The sequence below is a fragment of the Pocillopora damicornis genome, chromosome 13 (assembly GCF_964200805.1).
Source record: "Pocillopora damicornis chromosome 13, jaPocDami1.2, whole genome shotgun sequence".
NCBI classification, from domain to species: domain Eukaryota; kingdom Metazoa; phylum Cnidaria; class Anthozoa; order Scleractinia; family Pocilloporidae; genus Pocillopora; species Pocillopora damicornis.
The window spans coordinates 18952267-18967953 of record NC_142682.1 but is presented as its reverse complement, the minus strand read 5'-3'; the positions used below and the strand labels follow the sequence as shown (position 1 = coordinate 18967953).

At 39.3% G+C, this 15687-nt stretch overlaps 2 protein-coding genes across 4 annotated transcripts; both read right to left on the bottom strand.

Moving 5' to 3' along the window:
- Positions 1-991: 991 nt before the first annotated feature.
- On the bottom strand, positions 992-7257 carry LOC113669869 (uncharacterized). 2 transcript variants are annotated; one of them, XM_027185950.2, is made up of 4 exons: positions 6235-7257; positions 5718-5797; positions 3622-4117; positions 992-2642 (listed from the first exon to the last, which is right to left on the bottom strand). In XM_027185950.2, exons 3-4 carry the CDS (start codon positions 4094-4096, stop codon positions 1951-1953), a joined length of 1167 nt encoding a protein of 388 aa, XP_027041751.2. In that variant the 5' UTR covers positions 4097-4117; positions 5718-5797; positions 6235-7257; the 3' UTR covers positions 992-1950. The 2 variants fall into 2 exon arrangements, with proteins under 2 accessions (XP_027041751.2, XP_089048296.1); XM_089192170.1 differs by lacking the exon at positions 6235-7257 and having other exon boundaries at positions 5718-5894.
- A 1646-nt stretch (positions 7258-8903) lies between these two features.
- Positions 8904-12812, bottom strand: LOC149035832 (uncharacterized). Of its 2 annotated transcripts, XM_089192172.1 has the most exons (3): positions 12617-12812; positions 10272-11428; positions 8904-9562 (listed from the first exon to the last, which is right to left on the bottom strand). In XM_089192172.1, the coding sequence occupies exon 2, from the start codon at positions 11393-11395 to the stop codon at positions 10274-10276; it is 1122 nt and encodes a 373-aa protein (XP_089048298.1). In that variant the 5' UTR covers positions 11396-11428; positions 12617-12812; the 3' UTR covers positions 8904-9562; positions 10272-10273. The 2 variants fall into 2 exon arrangements, with proteins under 2 accessions (XP_089048298.1, XP_089048297.1); XM_089192171.1 differs by having other exon boundaries at positions 8904-11428.
- Between the last annotated feature and the right edge of the window lie 2875 nt (positions 12813-15687).

The following is a 15687-nucleotide window of genomic DNA, read 5'->3' as shown; positions in this document are numbered from 1 at the left end:
AATATAAGAAACTCGTATTTTTGGCTACAGTGGGTATTACCCGGCCTGATCAGTCAATTGAAATATATATTGAGCAATCACCTATATCAAAAATGGTTTAGGGAAAATGTTTTTCAAGCACGTGATCGATTTGTTATCTCTGATAATCAAACGATCGCCGATTTCCATTAGTTTTTTTCTTCAATTTATCAGTCTTTCTTAGAAAAACTTTCAACGTTTAGCCGCCGTCAGGATATATGTTCTTTTAAATCTAAGATTGCTCTGTCTACAAGAAGGTGATTATGGCGAGGCGTGATAATAGTTTAATATCTCAGCGAGGTCTTTTTGACTTTGACTAATATATTTTCAATGATCAGTCAGTTAAATGCAAAATTATTTTGGATCAATATCAGTATTTTATTTTATTTATTTCTTTCATCGATTTCAATCGATTTTCAGGCCGGGTTTACTGAGTTCAGCATAGCTATCACTTATAAAATAATAATATAAATTTCGTTTCAAATTAACAACAAGAGTGCGAGATATACCCAGTTTGTATAGTGTGAAGATGAAACAAATAACAAGTATTTATTAGTGACCAGTCATATTTATCACCCGTGAAGGATGGGGGGGGGAGCAGAGGGGTAGGGGTAGGGGTAGGGGGAGTAGAGGGGTAAGGGTAAGGGTAAGGGTAAGGGGAGCAGAGGGGTAGGGGTAGGGGTAGGGGGAGTAGAGGGGTAGGGGTAGGGGTAGGGGTAGGGGTAGGAGTTAGAAGAACATTACATAGCCTTGGTAGGGGATCAGGTAACTGTCAAGGGGGGGGGGAGATTCATGAGAATATTACAGAGACTTATCGAGGGATCAAGTACATATTATCGAGACACAACTAGAGTTCCCCGCCCCTCCCCTCCCGGTGATTAATATTGACCGATCTTTTATATGTCACAAAGTTTGTATACGTAGTCACAATGTGACAGCATCATAACGTAGGAATTTTCCCTTCTTTCTGTCTCAGTTTTCAAAGTTTTTATTGTATAATAATTTATCCATATCTAATTTATTGATAAAGATATGAAAATTATAAAGTATATCATTGAGAGATATTTATTATGTCTTGATCAAACACATATATCGCCGATTATTTAAATGAATGAAATATTTTTTTAACTTTATATCGATCTAGAGTTTTTTCATGAACTAAGTTTTTTTCGCCAATCCTTATCACTGTGAATGGCACTATGTTGTAAAAAAAATGCATATTTCTGTAATAAAATACTGTTTTTGGTCACTCAATTTGTTTGAAGTTAAAAGGCATCAGAAAACTATTTTAAACAATAGGCGGTTTGAAGTTAGCTAGAACTAACATTTGATCATGTAGTATGACCGTCCAGGTGAGGGGAGTCCCGGGAAAGACTGAAGTAGTTACTGACGTTTGGTAAATCTTACCAGAAGTCATCGTCACGGAGAGTTAAACATTTTGTAGGTGGCCACAAGGAGAAATCCTGACTCTGATAATGACTTCTGCTAACTTTGTGAAAACGTCAGCCATTACAACCGATGGCAGTCCTCCCCAGTGCTACTCTCAGCCGGGCGCGCGGAGCACATGATCAAGAAACTGGATCAAAGGACGTAACGCCTACTATGTTAGAGGTTCAGCGCGCCAAACTCTGAGCCACCGTGCCTTACACGACTTACAAGGCACTGAAAATCCCGCCATTTCCTAAGCCAGTTGCACATGACTGGAGTTAGTGGGAGAAGATTGTTGTAACTCGCGAAGCAACTGAGGATCATATGGGAGTTTAAAAAAACCTACAACTGATTAATCATGGCTAATTTTCCTAGTCTGAGCACATCATTTTCTCTGAGCCACCAGATTGGTTGATTTCTGTTGTGCAAATTGGAAAAAATTCGGCTTTAAGATAACAGTTGTAAACAAGTAATGGCGTTCAGAATGGTATAAAATGTCAAGGGCTACTCCACAGCTTTGATCTCCTCGACAGCTTTCCTCAACGACTTAATGCATATCACAAGCTCCTCTTTCGTTTCCAATCGTTGCAGGCCCAGACCTAAAAGCTTATTCAATGCGTCCATAAGGCGTGCTTTCAAAACAGCATTACCGTTGCTCCCTTGATTTCCTCTCATCGCGCCATAAGGGTTGTCGCCGACGCTCTGTGCCATCGGTGCACTACAGTTGGAAACGTCCACATTAGTAGAGAAGGGGTAGGTATTGAGCTGATCTGTTCCCCCACGAATTTCTGTATTGGCAGCTTGCTTGGCTTGACAGCTCTGAAAACTCCTGTCTGGAAGAAGTGAGGACATACCTTGCTGTTGCGTCCCTGTATATTCTTGCACATATACTTTTTCCGCAAGTAAAGGAGTGAACGTTTTCTGAATCTTCGTCGTTATCGGACCCTCTTCGGAAGCAGAAAGAGGTCCTGTGGAAGCATCGAGCTGGGTGGTTGTCAAAGTAACCGTTTCGTTTGCACCAAGGTGGTTCCTACTTTGCTCCAGACGTGAAGATTTCACAAACGGCGCAGAGGTGGTTGGTGAAACAAGAGGATGTCCCCTCTTCTGTTGATCAGTTGGATAGGTGTAAGTCCTGAGCCTCAATGGAGACGAGAATTCATTTGCTGATGCTGTGCGATTGACAGCTGTCTCTCCACCTACAAATCCACAAAAGTTTTTCTATTTTCAATTTTTATAAACGTAACTTAGTTTGTTAGAGCTAAAGTAATAATATTATATTCTGCTTTTAAGGGGCTCTACAATAATTATCAGTACGGCGGAGGGCGGTAAAACAACAACATATGATTTTCTGTGAAAGTGGAGGGGGACAGCTGCTGAAAAGCTGACTGAAGGATTCAAATACCCCAACTATCTTACTAAAATGATATTCAGTACTTTTTGGGACTGATTTGATATGAATAAACATAGTGTATATGCATAAAAAATTTAACAAAGAGCTAACAGTAATTAATAATTGTTTTGAAGCAGTTTTTAAGGTCCTCAATCAGATGGCCATAAGTTAACATGGTGCCCCCCCTCTTTATACCACCCCCCCCCCCCCATCCCCCTTCTCCTGATAATTATTGCTCAGTCCCTAATCGGTCAGAAATGGGCGGAAATTTCAAGTTTTTAACACAGTTTTGAGGGCATTACAGAAAGCAACCCTGCTTACATGTCGAACTATTTTAACACGCTGATAAAAAATTCAAATTTCGAAACCAAGAAACATACATTTCTTTATTCCGACAGGAAATAACTTCATGGTCATTAGATTTTCCCTTTTTGCATGACGTTGTTTAAAAATTGATGAACCCACTTTTATGTGCTGTGTCCTTTTCTTTCTTAGCTATGAATTCTTCAATTTTAAATTTCCTGAGGTTTCCGTGTATCAAATCGTTGCCTTTACGCAGGGCCCACCAAGGCAGCTAACAACAGTTACGAATACATTACCAATGTGGCTACTCAGTTTGAAATAGATTATCATCACTTTAATCAGGACCTTTGATAGGCATTCCTGTTTAACATGCATATATACTTAAACTACATCGTAGTCTTGCAAATTCAATTCTTTCATATTTCAATTCGAATAACTTTCATAGAGTAAGACTGACTTTACAAAATGATGCTTTAAATCACCTTTTAAGTCGCTACTATTCACCGAAGAACAGCTGTCGATGTGATGAGGTGCGCTCATTTTCTTTACATTCTTGGAGGGAGAGGAGTTTGGTGTGACAAGGTCATTCCTTTCGTCATCGGTAACAACTCTTCTTTTCCAATGTTGGCTCTTGTCCAAGGTGTTGCTGTCCGCCGCCATCTGAGACGCCACGAACTCTTTAAGTTTTTCTTCCATGCAAAAGGGTATGCAGCAGTAAACGTCATCGCACGATTCAGCGTGTTTTATAGCGAGGTTTTTCATGCGTTGGCACACCTGGCACTGGGTCTTTTTGCAGCCCTGTGTGTGTTTCATCGTCAACTTCATGTTCACACAATGTGGAAGTGGACACTCGGGGTTCCAACAATTTAAAGTGTGTTCTAGAAGTTCTAGGGAACTTTTAAACCGTCCTTGTACGGCAGCTGCATCTTTTGTGTTTGTGGTTTCCTGTCCTGCCATTATGACGTAACTCGCGACGATCTAGAAAAGCCAAATCCATTGTGAGTTATTGAGGTCCCCTAAATTTCATATTTTTTCGGATACGTCTGATTTCCCTTGATTTTCGTGATTGTTGCCCCTAAATCTACCAATGAATCTGCTTATCCAATTTCAAATAATGAAATAAATAAGCAAATAAGTGGATCAATACATAGCATTAAGCGTGTTAGCGTCTGATCACTCGTTGACAAAAAAAAGCCGCTTGCAACCTATCTATAAAGGTTTTTGCCTTCGTCAACAACTTACAAGTCAGTTTCCGGTCGAATCTCAAAACATTTCTCAGAAACATCACCATCTTATTCGACACAACGCAAACCTTACGGAAATGTTTTCCATGCTAGAAATAGATTGACGCTTATCGGAAAGAAGAATTTCTTGAAAGACTTTCTTTTCAAAGCGAAAATATCTTTACGTAGTAGAAACGTAGTTATTTCCTGCCTAGAAGATGGCTATATTTACAAATATTTCTGACAAAGCTAAACCGCTGTCTTATGAACTATACTTCCACAGTTTGGCTTGCTAGAGTTTAACTTTGAGACTCCCTACAAGGGTTTGTACTTTTTCACAAACGAAAATGAGCTAGGAAAGTATAAACTTTCAAATTACCGGAAACAATTATCGCTTCCTAGAAGGAACCTAGACCATAAAATGCTTTTAAAGTTAAAACAGAATTTCTTTACGACTCTGCAAAAGACACAAGATCGAGTTTGAGGTACCTCCCGTCACTAACATTTTTTATTTGTAAGGCTACGGTCTAAAGCTAGGAAAAAAAACTAAAAGTTATAATATTCGTGGTGACTGTGAATAAGTTGACAACTGCGTGGGATTTGTAGTGTATTGTTATTCATGCCTGGTTTAAAACAATGGCTCGCTCGCTCGCTCGCTCGCTCAAGACACGCAATTCTTGTTTGCCAATTTTAAAAATTAAAACAGATTCAGCTACCATTTTCGAACATACACCTATGCAGCACGCCCGAGAACATCGTCCGTCTCAAGTACTATCCACCCCGCCCCTTTGAGCTTGGAGCAGCACGTAACAATTACACGTAGGAGGTCGATCGGATACTTGAAATTTAAAATCGTTCAATCGAAAAAAGACTTAAATATCACCGAACTATCGATCCTCTTGCTTTAAGCGTCGAATTTCAAAGCATTCTTCACCATCGAAGCTAGATCTATATGAACTATCTTTTGATCACGAGAGCGAGTTAACGAGCTCAAGAAGTCTAAGAATGTATCTGCACTGCCGGAGAGAAAATTTTCTCTTAACCAGACGTAATCGACGCATGAGATCGTCACGATCATGCAATATTTGTCAAGTGAGATTATTTTACAGATCTGAGGTAGATTTACCCCTCGGCGATCAAATTCGGACGTTTGCCAGCCCGGGCTAAGATGTAAACAACCGTTGTTTTTTAGCGCGAGTTAAACAAGCCAGCACATGATACCCGCAAAAAGTTGCAAGCAGTAGGGTTAAATAATTTTTCACTGAATAAGAGCCCAGTTGCAATCACAGTTAAAGCGAAACGAAGATAGATAATAAGGTATTATAAGGCACTGAGAGATGTGAAGACAGGCTTACCTTCTGATTGCTGATATCAAACTCCAAGTTTGGCAAACGGGAATGCACACCTTTAGGATGAATGTTACCTGCTCGAGAAACTGAAGAAAGACCACTCGTTCAGCGTCTGTAAGCTTTTTTTTATAGGCACCCTCTCTTATTGTTGAGGCATATAGCGATATCTGGTTGTTAAAAATGCGGAATTTTCGAATGAGCAATTCCGAGCAATTTACTTCCGGGGTATGACTCACACGCACCAACCGGTTCCGTTTTACAGAGACTGACCTTAAATTTTAGAATGTCGAACTTCCATTGTCTAAATATATGAAAGAATGTGGTTAAAATCCTGGTTTCTTGGTCCACTCACATCAAACTCTTATTTCCACAGTGCCACTATCCGAAATTGATTCAGAATGCAGGTAGATTTCGTTGCATGACGATTCTATAACAAGCCCACAAAATTAATTGCGTGGGTGCATACTTTTCTTATAGTCATAGGTGTTTCAGATATCTAAGCTTTTGTTGTTATGAATTTTACCCTTATTATGCTCTGAGGAAGGGCTTCGCCGGGTAATAAGTTTGTTATTATCTACTCTTCCATGAACCCACGGTCTTTCCGAACTCCATATAGTTTCGGAACTGATCTGGTTTCTCCGTAACTTACACCAATTTCCTTTGTCCCCGGGAGATTGGATAAATTGGATCTCGACTGTTATTGTAATGATTGCTGCGGGGCGTTTACGCGTGCCTCACATCCTTTGCCAGTCCTATCGCGTGAAGCAGTCAGGCTGAAAGCTGCAACGAAAATGTAACGTAATTCGTTACAGTTTTCCCTTAAGAAAAGGAAAATACAATCTAAGAATTTATGCTAGGTAAAGACCAACGAAAGCCGACTAGGCCTACTCTTTTTATCTGTTTTAAATCAATTCTTTTTCTGGTCTGATTCACTAAACTCAAGTTAACACTTCAACTGAAATACTAACCCTTCCGAATGGTGCGTGGTTTGAGCCGAATCTAACGTGACAGGGATGACTAAATATAACCAAAATTCGCCCACAGGAAGTGAATTTAGTTTCATCTTTAGATGATAAAACCTGTTCGCAACCTATAACTTGCTTTTTGCAAGGGTAATTTCAATATTTACGCCAAGAAATTTTTTCGTTCAAAAGCTTATGTTTGTTTTGTTTGTTTGTTTGTTTTTTTTTGCGTGAATTTTTTCAAATGGGATAAATGCAGATGCTGGTGACGCGTCACTTATCGATACAAATTAGGTTGAGGTCGGATGCGCCTAGAAAAATAAAGTGAAGTGTTTTTGTGGTTCTCGAGAGCCAATTAACGTAAGACGTGAAATTAAGTTTTCTTTAAACAGAAGTTCACACCCTAACTAGAGTAAAACAGCTAACCAACGAAATTGATTCCATCAATTCACCTCCAATATTTTTTCCTTTAGAACGCTACTGAAAGCGAAGTCATCATGGCACGGCTGAAAGGCCGTGCAACTCTAATATTTAGCCAACTGCTGGGCAATTATGCAATATTGACTTTTGGCATGGAACGGTCGAGTCACTGTTCTTCCCTTGTTACGTATTGGGATAATAGTGAAAACTTTGTAACCGAACAAATGGAGTACAACGGTTTCCAATCTACCGTCTGCGATCGATCTACTCAAATATTTCGTATGCTTGGCCTCCTTTTTTTTTCTGGGCTTACTGTCGCCCCTTTGCAGTTTTTGCCGAATCACTGAACCAATATTGTGCATTTTCCTCCAAACTGGTAATGTTTGCAAATATAAAGCTAGTCGAAATTTTGTGACGTAAATGTGTAGCTCCTAAAGTCCGGAAAAGAGTGTGGCTTGCTAGTTCGTTTTCTTACCCACCCAATATCTCTCACCTTGGCATTCTCCTTCTTCACCTAGTGCTAGAGCTGCGCCCTTCTTATTAGAACCGAAGTTTTGCCCTTGAAACAAACAAAGGGAAAAAAAATCTTCTATGTCGTTCCATACACCATTCTGCATGACAAGAAAATGATTTTATGTCAGTGCCAGTCTGCGATTGAAACGGTCGGGCGATATTGAACGTATTTGCTGATGCTTTGTCAATTATTAAATGAATAAAGAGCGCGGCCGTAAATTAGCAGCTAAATACTAGTCTACTGAAACTGAAATCTACTTCAAATTTTTACTCAGTGATGCAGTTAATTGTAACCGTTGTTCGCTTTTCTACGGTAAGATCACGTAAAAGAACTATTCAGTCTTACAACTTCACTGGGTCAAAGAAGGAAAGAGCTGGATTTAATCTACCTTCTTAAAACAAAACCCTGAACCTTGTCTGCTTTATCCATTCTTTACTTCTAAAGAATAACCTTCGATCGAAAATACGCCCCAATTGAATTACCGTAACAACTCAGTGAAATCTTCCTCTAAATCTAATTTAGTAAAATACGTGACTGAAATGCCAATTATTTATGGTCTGGTGGGTGTTGTCATGGGAGTGAGCTTTGATATACTTAACAGCGCAAGCGACATTCGTTTGAGATTCTTTTAACCTGACTGAAGATTTACAACAATTAGGTCAACGATTTTTCCGATTTATCCTCTTTTTGTTGGCTTTCTTTACTTTTTAACGATAACTGGCGGCAAGAGAAAATCAAGGGATTTTTTCTTAGTAGCGGTCCAATTCGAAATTATTAAACCCAAAAGACACAGACGGACATTTCGGATGTCGGAGAATACTTTCATAGTAGGCAGGGCACGGGATCAAAATTACTACCAAAAGTAGCGACAAGAAGGTCATTAATATTATTCAGTTTGAATTATCCCTTGGAAAGACTTTGATCTTCGCTATATTTTGAGGTACGAATCGTGAGTAAAAAAGGAAAAAATGCACTAGAAAGGAGTTCCCAACTGAGGACGTCTTAAAATCTCAGCTTCTCGTCATCCCCGGTCACTTGAACTACTCTAGGGCTACGCCCTTGGGCTTGGAGTCATGACATCATTCACAATAAATGGAATAGGAGTCACGTCTGCTGAATCCGTGAACGACAAACTCTCTCTGATTTCGCCAACTTTTCCTTCAATTCTTAGATGGATCCAACAGAAAACAAGGAAAGTATATATTTTGATACCACTATTACAATATTTTCGCGGTATCTTCACAGACCAAAGGTAGACTGCATAATTCCTCGTAATAATAACTCGTAAGCGGGTTAAGATTTCCAACTCTGGCGCTCTTTATGTTTCTGGACCATCTAAGTCTTTAATTAGTCATAGCGTGTCGTTTTACTCTGATGATTCTCAATCGGTGAAGAACTAATACAACAAATCTCATCTTCTCATCATCCCAGGTCACTTCAACTATCCAAAGGCTACGCCCTTGCTGCATCCGTGAACGATAAACTCTCTGATTTCGATTACTTTTCCTTTAATTCTTGAATGGATCAAACAAAAAACAAGAAAAGTATATATTTTTAAAACCACTATTGTAATATTTTCACAGATGAAAGGTAGACTGCATAATTCCAATTTTTGTCTTGTCCCTCCTATTACACGGGTTGACTACAAACCGAAATTTTCTCAATTTATCTTAAATCTTTCCATTGTTTTACTCCTTGGGTATCTCCATAAGATTCCTTATCGGTGAGTTCTTCAGTGGCACACTGATGTCTCGATGTCTCCGGAGCATTTAAGTTTCTAGTTAGTTATACCATGTCTTTTTTATAATGATTCCCAATCAATCTCGATAACATACTTCATAGCTCGGTAGAAAGAAGTTCATTGAACCTTGTAGACTGAAGCTTGATTTTCAGAGCGCAAAGTAGGTTGTATCCTTAGTCGTCTGTTACATCTTACCTTACACGACAGATTCTACCTGTAGAGCATAATTCGAGATAATTTAATATTATAACATACCTAATTTTTCCGCTGGTTTTCACTCACTCGGATAAACATGATAAAGTTATAATTATCATTACTATTTTGAGAACGGCATTGAAATGTACGAAAACGCAAGGCTTTGTTTTATTGAGGTTCCCAATGGGGTGACGGCCCTTACGGTTTACGGTTGAAATTTTCCTAATTTTATTGATTTCTTTCCATTTGTTGTAAACAGAAATTTTTTTTACGGTTACCTTTTTTTACGACTAAAAGTTAAAATTTGCCAATTTTTACGCCTGACGGCTAACCTTTTTTTGGCCATTTTATGGCTAACGTTTAACCTCATCGAGACCCTCTTTGTTCATTGAATCATTCAGTTCAGCTCAATAGAGACCGGTCGTTATCTGACGTCCGGGAGGGGGAGGGGGAGGGGGATTGGGGATCACATGGTTTTCAGGGGGTGTGGAGGAGGGGATCAGTCACCATCAGAATATTAGGGGAGGACTATAGAAAATTGACTTCCAATGGGGGGAGGGGGAGGGGGGGAGGGGGAGGGGGAGGGAGAGAGGGAAAGGGGTATGTTAAGAACATTACAGAGCCTTGTGGAGGGATCAGGTGAATTATATCGTGTCACAATTAAAATTCTCCAACTCCAACCCTCCCCTCCCAGGCGATAAATAACAAACGGTTCCGCTCCATCGTGCCTTTATACTTGCGTCCCCAGAAATACTTTGGTTTCGTGTAAAACGGCTGTTAGTAACCGAATGCACATCTGCTGTTCCTCCGTGGACTTTGTTTGCATCAGCAGGCGTTGAATACTGTATAGCGCATACATTAGGCGTGCTTTCATCTGAGTTCTGGTATTACCAGTATCATTGTCAGCTCCATCATCTACGTTAAAATTTCTCTCTTGCGGTGTATTACCGGAAGTTCCAGGTTCTTGAGGAAAAGGAGGACTTGTCTCTGAATGTATTCTCTGGCGCTGTACTACATTGTCGATTTGGCTTGTCTGCAGAAGCGCGGCATTCTGGCCTTGCCCAAGAGTAAACGGAGACGGGACGTCGTTACCAACACTGTTGTTCGGAGCTGACGCTTTAGCCCAAGCATTTATTGTTGTATCCTGTGAGTACGGCGAAGAGCCAGTGGCAATGGGCGGTGTTGTTAAGGTGCCTGCTGAGGATACTGGAAAAAGCTCCATTAAAGCACGACACGTTAAGCCTGTCATACCATTGGCTGCGTTTACACTGGATTGATCTTTACGTTGTACAAGACAAGACTGAGGAGCCAGATGTGCAGGCGAAGAGGTCGTTTGAACCGAGCTTGAATGGTTAATCAATACGTTTAATGGTTGAACGGTTGGGTTGACTTTCATCGCGTCTTTCGCGTTTTTTAAGTAAGGAGGAGGTGCTAGGGTTGATTTTGCCAGTCTCTGAGTCACTTTACTCCTCACTCCTTGAGGTCTTGATATCTCAGAACTATCTCTTTGTTCGAATGAAAACTCTAGGGGAAAATTGTCTTTGATTACATCCCCTAGGTGATCATTCAAGTCAGTTTGGGCCCCTTTGAAAGGGTTGTCATTTGCACCCATGCGAAAAGGTATTAGGCACTTGGGTTCAATACAGGATCCAGCAGGTTCTATAGTTAGGGTTTTCAACGTTTGAGAAACTTTGCAGGCATTAACAGTTTGAAGTCCCTGAGAATGTTTTAGCTGTAAAAGTTTCTTATTTACGCACATCGGAATGATACATGCGGAATCTGAGCAATTTAAGGCGTGCTGTTGTAACCCTTGCGAATTATGGAGTATTCTCCTTGGTTCTGGTTCTGCCATTAGTTTAACTCGAATGTCCTTGGCGGGAAGAACCTGTGTGGTTGAAAGTAAAGACGAGAACAGATGGATGGTTTGGATTAAATATCCTTGGCGTGCACAATCCATGAATAAATCTATGTATATCACTTAGCATTCAAAGTTGCGTTTAATAAAAAAATACCGGCAGCTTGTGATATCTCCCTTTTCCGTGTTTCTTGACGAAAGGGATTCAAATTTCTCAGTTCCCTTTGCGCTGAACTCTCGCGAATATGGGGCTCTCGAGCTGAGGAATTTTATTGACATTCCTTAATAGATAATAAAATGATAATAGGCGGGTCGTTTCTGGCGTGAGGGTAGTTATTTTTCCCTTAAGGCGGAATTTAATAGTTAATAGTTGGTAAGAATTAAAGGTTGTGCTTTTAGCTTTGGCTAAAATATTGCTTTTCATATCGGACACTATTGCCACGAAGTAACAGAGTCACGGTGAAAAGGTTTGAGTCGTTTTTGTGAAACAAGTAGAAGGAAACGGTTGATCCTAATTTCCAAGGTGAAAAAGTTCTTAATTTGCAATGTTACAGGCACACTTAGGGTTGCTGTTTCCATAGCTTCTCCCAACTTCAAAGATACTCGCTAAAGCGTGAGGCCGAGGAAAGAGGCCGCAGAAATTTTTCCCTCTTGTCATTTGTTTTCACTCATTTTTATTCGTGGCTTGGAGCCCATACTTATCTCTCATCTTTTCAAGCTTCATTTCGCAATTCTACTTGAGTGCGAATATGAGTCATTAAGACGATTTGAGTTTACTGACTTTCCAGATTATCAGAAGATGCTATTTCGTTGCATGTTCAGCGATTAAAGCTTACAACCAGAGGTAAAAAATTGAATTGCTTTGCCAACTTTTTTCAGGTTACGCATTTGCGATTTAACAGAAATGAAAATTGTTTTATTCACCCAGCACCCATAGAGGGCTGTCCTTAATAAATATACTTGTTTCAAAATTATTCATATCACAAAAATTGCACCTCTTCAAGTTGTTTTCAAATCATAATTCTAAGCGTCAAGCTACTTTCTCCCTGCAAGAGTTCACTATTTAAAATTTCGATAAACGTACTTTTGGGATGCATTTGAAAATGCATCGTCTCTTGGGCAGTCACATCTACCACAAGAATTAACTTCATTCTATGAAGTAATCGGTAGCACCCAAGGATATTAAGGTGAAAATTTAAGCATTGATCAAAATCTCACCTGTTATGCAGCTCAGTTCTTTTATTGCAAAACTGTTCTTCCTTACTTGCGGTAATTTCTCCCCAAAATAAAGCGTGTGAAATTGTTACTGATTGTTCGGCTATTTAACCTAGCCGAAAAATAACAACTTCCTGTGTGGGTTGGATAGCGAAATGTACCAGATAGTTCTACCTTGGAATTTTTCCCACCGTGACCACCCACGCTTTTGGTATCAGACCGGCCGATATGTTTCCAAGTTAAATATTTATTTTAGACGAGGACTTTTCAACCATTTCATTTCATTTATAAACTCTTTTCTCCATGAAAATACAACAGTACAAAAGGGCACGTAGAAAAAAAGAAAAGGTTGGATAGATAAAGGTAACTCCTTGTTCGTTATTTTCTTCTCCCACTGTATTGAGGTTATTTGCAAAACCGTGCGATGGGTCTCTCGATGTCACGGTCTGTCTAACATGCACGTATGTATGAATATAGTGAAGACAAATTCGCGTAACTGGAGTAACTTATAAAAAATCTTAAATATTAGGCCGCAGATAATAAACATTAGGATCAGTTCTGCTAAAAAAAAGTTTAAAATACTTTTAATTTTTGTCTTTTATTTGTTTTCCCCCGCATTCCTAAAGTTTTCTAGAATTTTAGTTTACTTTTAAAGGTGACCCAAAGAGGTCATGTAAAAATATCTCAGTACCCAGTAATTAAATGGGTCAACAACTCAGGCTATATCATAAAATTATAAGGCAGGACCAATTAGCAATCGGACCAAGTTCGACTCATCTAAATTGTTTTAATTGTAAACAAAGGCAGGACTCACTTTTAATCGGACCACGCAGGACTCTATCTGAAACTGCAAGAGTTGTTTATCTGATTTCAAGGAAAAGCACTTTCAATTTTTGTGTTAAAAGACACTAATTTATAATTAATACTAATTTAGTTCAAACATCATATGAAACGTTTCACTTCAGCCTTACTTCAACGCTTCTCCTTATTCTTATATAAACCAAATTGTTAATGGACACCTTTTTCTCCTACAATCCCTCTGTGAAGATTCAAGTTTCTAGACAAATCCCAAAACAATTGTGAACGTGATAATCTTTTCCTATTATCTGCAATAAAGTTTACAACTGGATCATAGAATCTCATTTTTTACATTTTTGTAGTGCCTTTGACTGCCCGTCACCAACCGGATAAATTATTCGTGAATAGATTCCCTTTGTGACCTTGCGGGCGTAAGAGTATTTGTTAGACTTAATATGCTATTTTTTTTGTTATGGCGTTTGTTTAGACTGAATTTTTTTAGGGAATGCTGCACGGTTATTTTATGGAAATTCTACGGTTAAGATTGGTATCAGGGAAAAGTGAAGGTATTTTAAAGAGTGATGTCTCTGAAAAACTCGAAATTGCGTAACTTTTGGCTCCCTAAACTGAAGTAGGAAACGCGAACACCTCCACCGTAACCCCACGGTGTCCAGCCTTTCCGCCATTGGCCTACGCTTTTTTTACCACGTAAAGCCCCTGGGTGGATGGTGAAAAATTCATTCACTTGACGGACCCCATCAAAGTTAAATGGTCAAAATTTAGGCACTCGAAAAATGAATTAAAAAGAAACCTTGACTACGTCTCAAACTGGCGTGCACAGTCTGAAGACGTCAGTGAAAGGTATTCTCATTTCTTAGTTGATTTTAATATATTCGCTTAAGAGAGAATGTTTTTACAACAAACAGGAAACAATTTGTGGCGAGATATAGACAACATCCTGAAGTGACCGATACAAGCTTGTGTTCGCAGTCAGGAAACGTAGTTTACGTGACACTACAGAGAGCGGTAGAAGACGTGGATGGAACTGGGGCGAATATAGCACTCGAATGACGAGGGATATGCAAATTGTTGGATCACCATTTTGAAACCCCATTTCATTCAAGAGGTTTTCTTGTTTCATTTCATTACTTACTTGCTGAGACCAGAAAGTTGTAAATTTTGCTATATTTGTATATCACATGAGAGAATATGCACAATTGGGGTATTTTAATTTTCCACTTCTTCCCAATAAATTAATAGTGAACAGGCTGTATTATTGCCTAAACGATTGAATGCTTTTAAAAATAACTGGCTTTAATAATCTTACCGAGGGAATGTGACCGACTATATGACTGGCTATAAATTCCCTAACAGGAACTATGACTGGCTAAATGAATCTACGGATAAATTATAACTTGACGAAGTATTTAGAAACTGTATGCGTTGCCACTCTTCCCTTTTTTTTAGCGATGGGTCTTTTCAATCTGACATATGATATTAAGTTCGTCCCCCTTGGCTCGTACGTAAAATCTGAGAGTTTGCGTGGGTGTCAATTCTGAGATATACTGCGCCGTCTAGTGATTATTTTTAGGCTGAGTGTCAATAATTACGAGATTGACTGTTGCATCTGCCAAAATGTCTTAAATGTCTTCTTCTCTTACATTCCTACGAACTATTTTAACACGAACTTATACAGAGCGTGAACACGACCACGAACTTAGCCATTACGACTTTCTGTGCGAATTCCCACAAGAATGTCGGCACGAGCTACCGTTTAAACACATTCTGCTAATTCGGGCTGTAACAATCACTTTGTGTTGAACTGTTTCTCCTCGTGAAAATGGCACTAGATTTCCGCGCAATCTTCTTTTGCCCTCAGAGGCTTTTAAATCTTGATGGCCTTTGACGTATAAAACTGAGTGTTTTCAACTTGTAAAATCAGCGTTCGCCTTGGAGCAGTTCTCTCCGAAATGTTCACAAATTTGTGCGCTACATGAGTAAATTTTTAAATGTTTCACGAGTCCCTAAAGCCGAATTGCATGAAAATAAATGTAGGTTGACACAAAATAGTAACTGAGCCCGCAATCTATGATATTTCCTACACGATCCATTTTCAAGCGAAGCTTTTTTCGTGACCTTAAGTGTCAACAGATTCGTTGCTAATCCTACAAAGGCGAGTCCCAACGTCAATTTGGCTCGTGGGAGAATTTTTGCAAAATAAAAAAGAAACACGAGAATCTTGTCATTGCGATTATTCACATAAACTGAAACTGGTT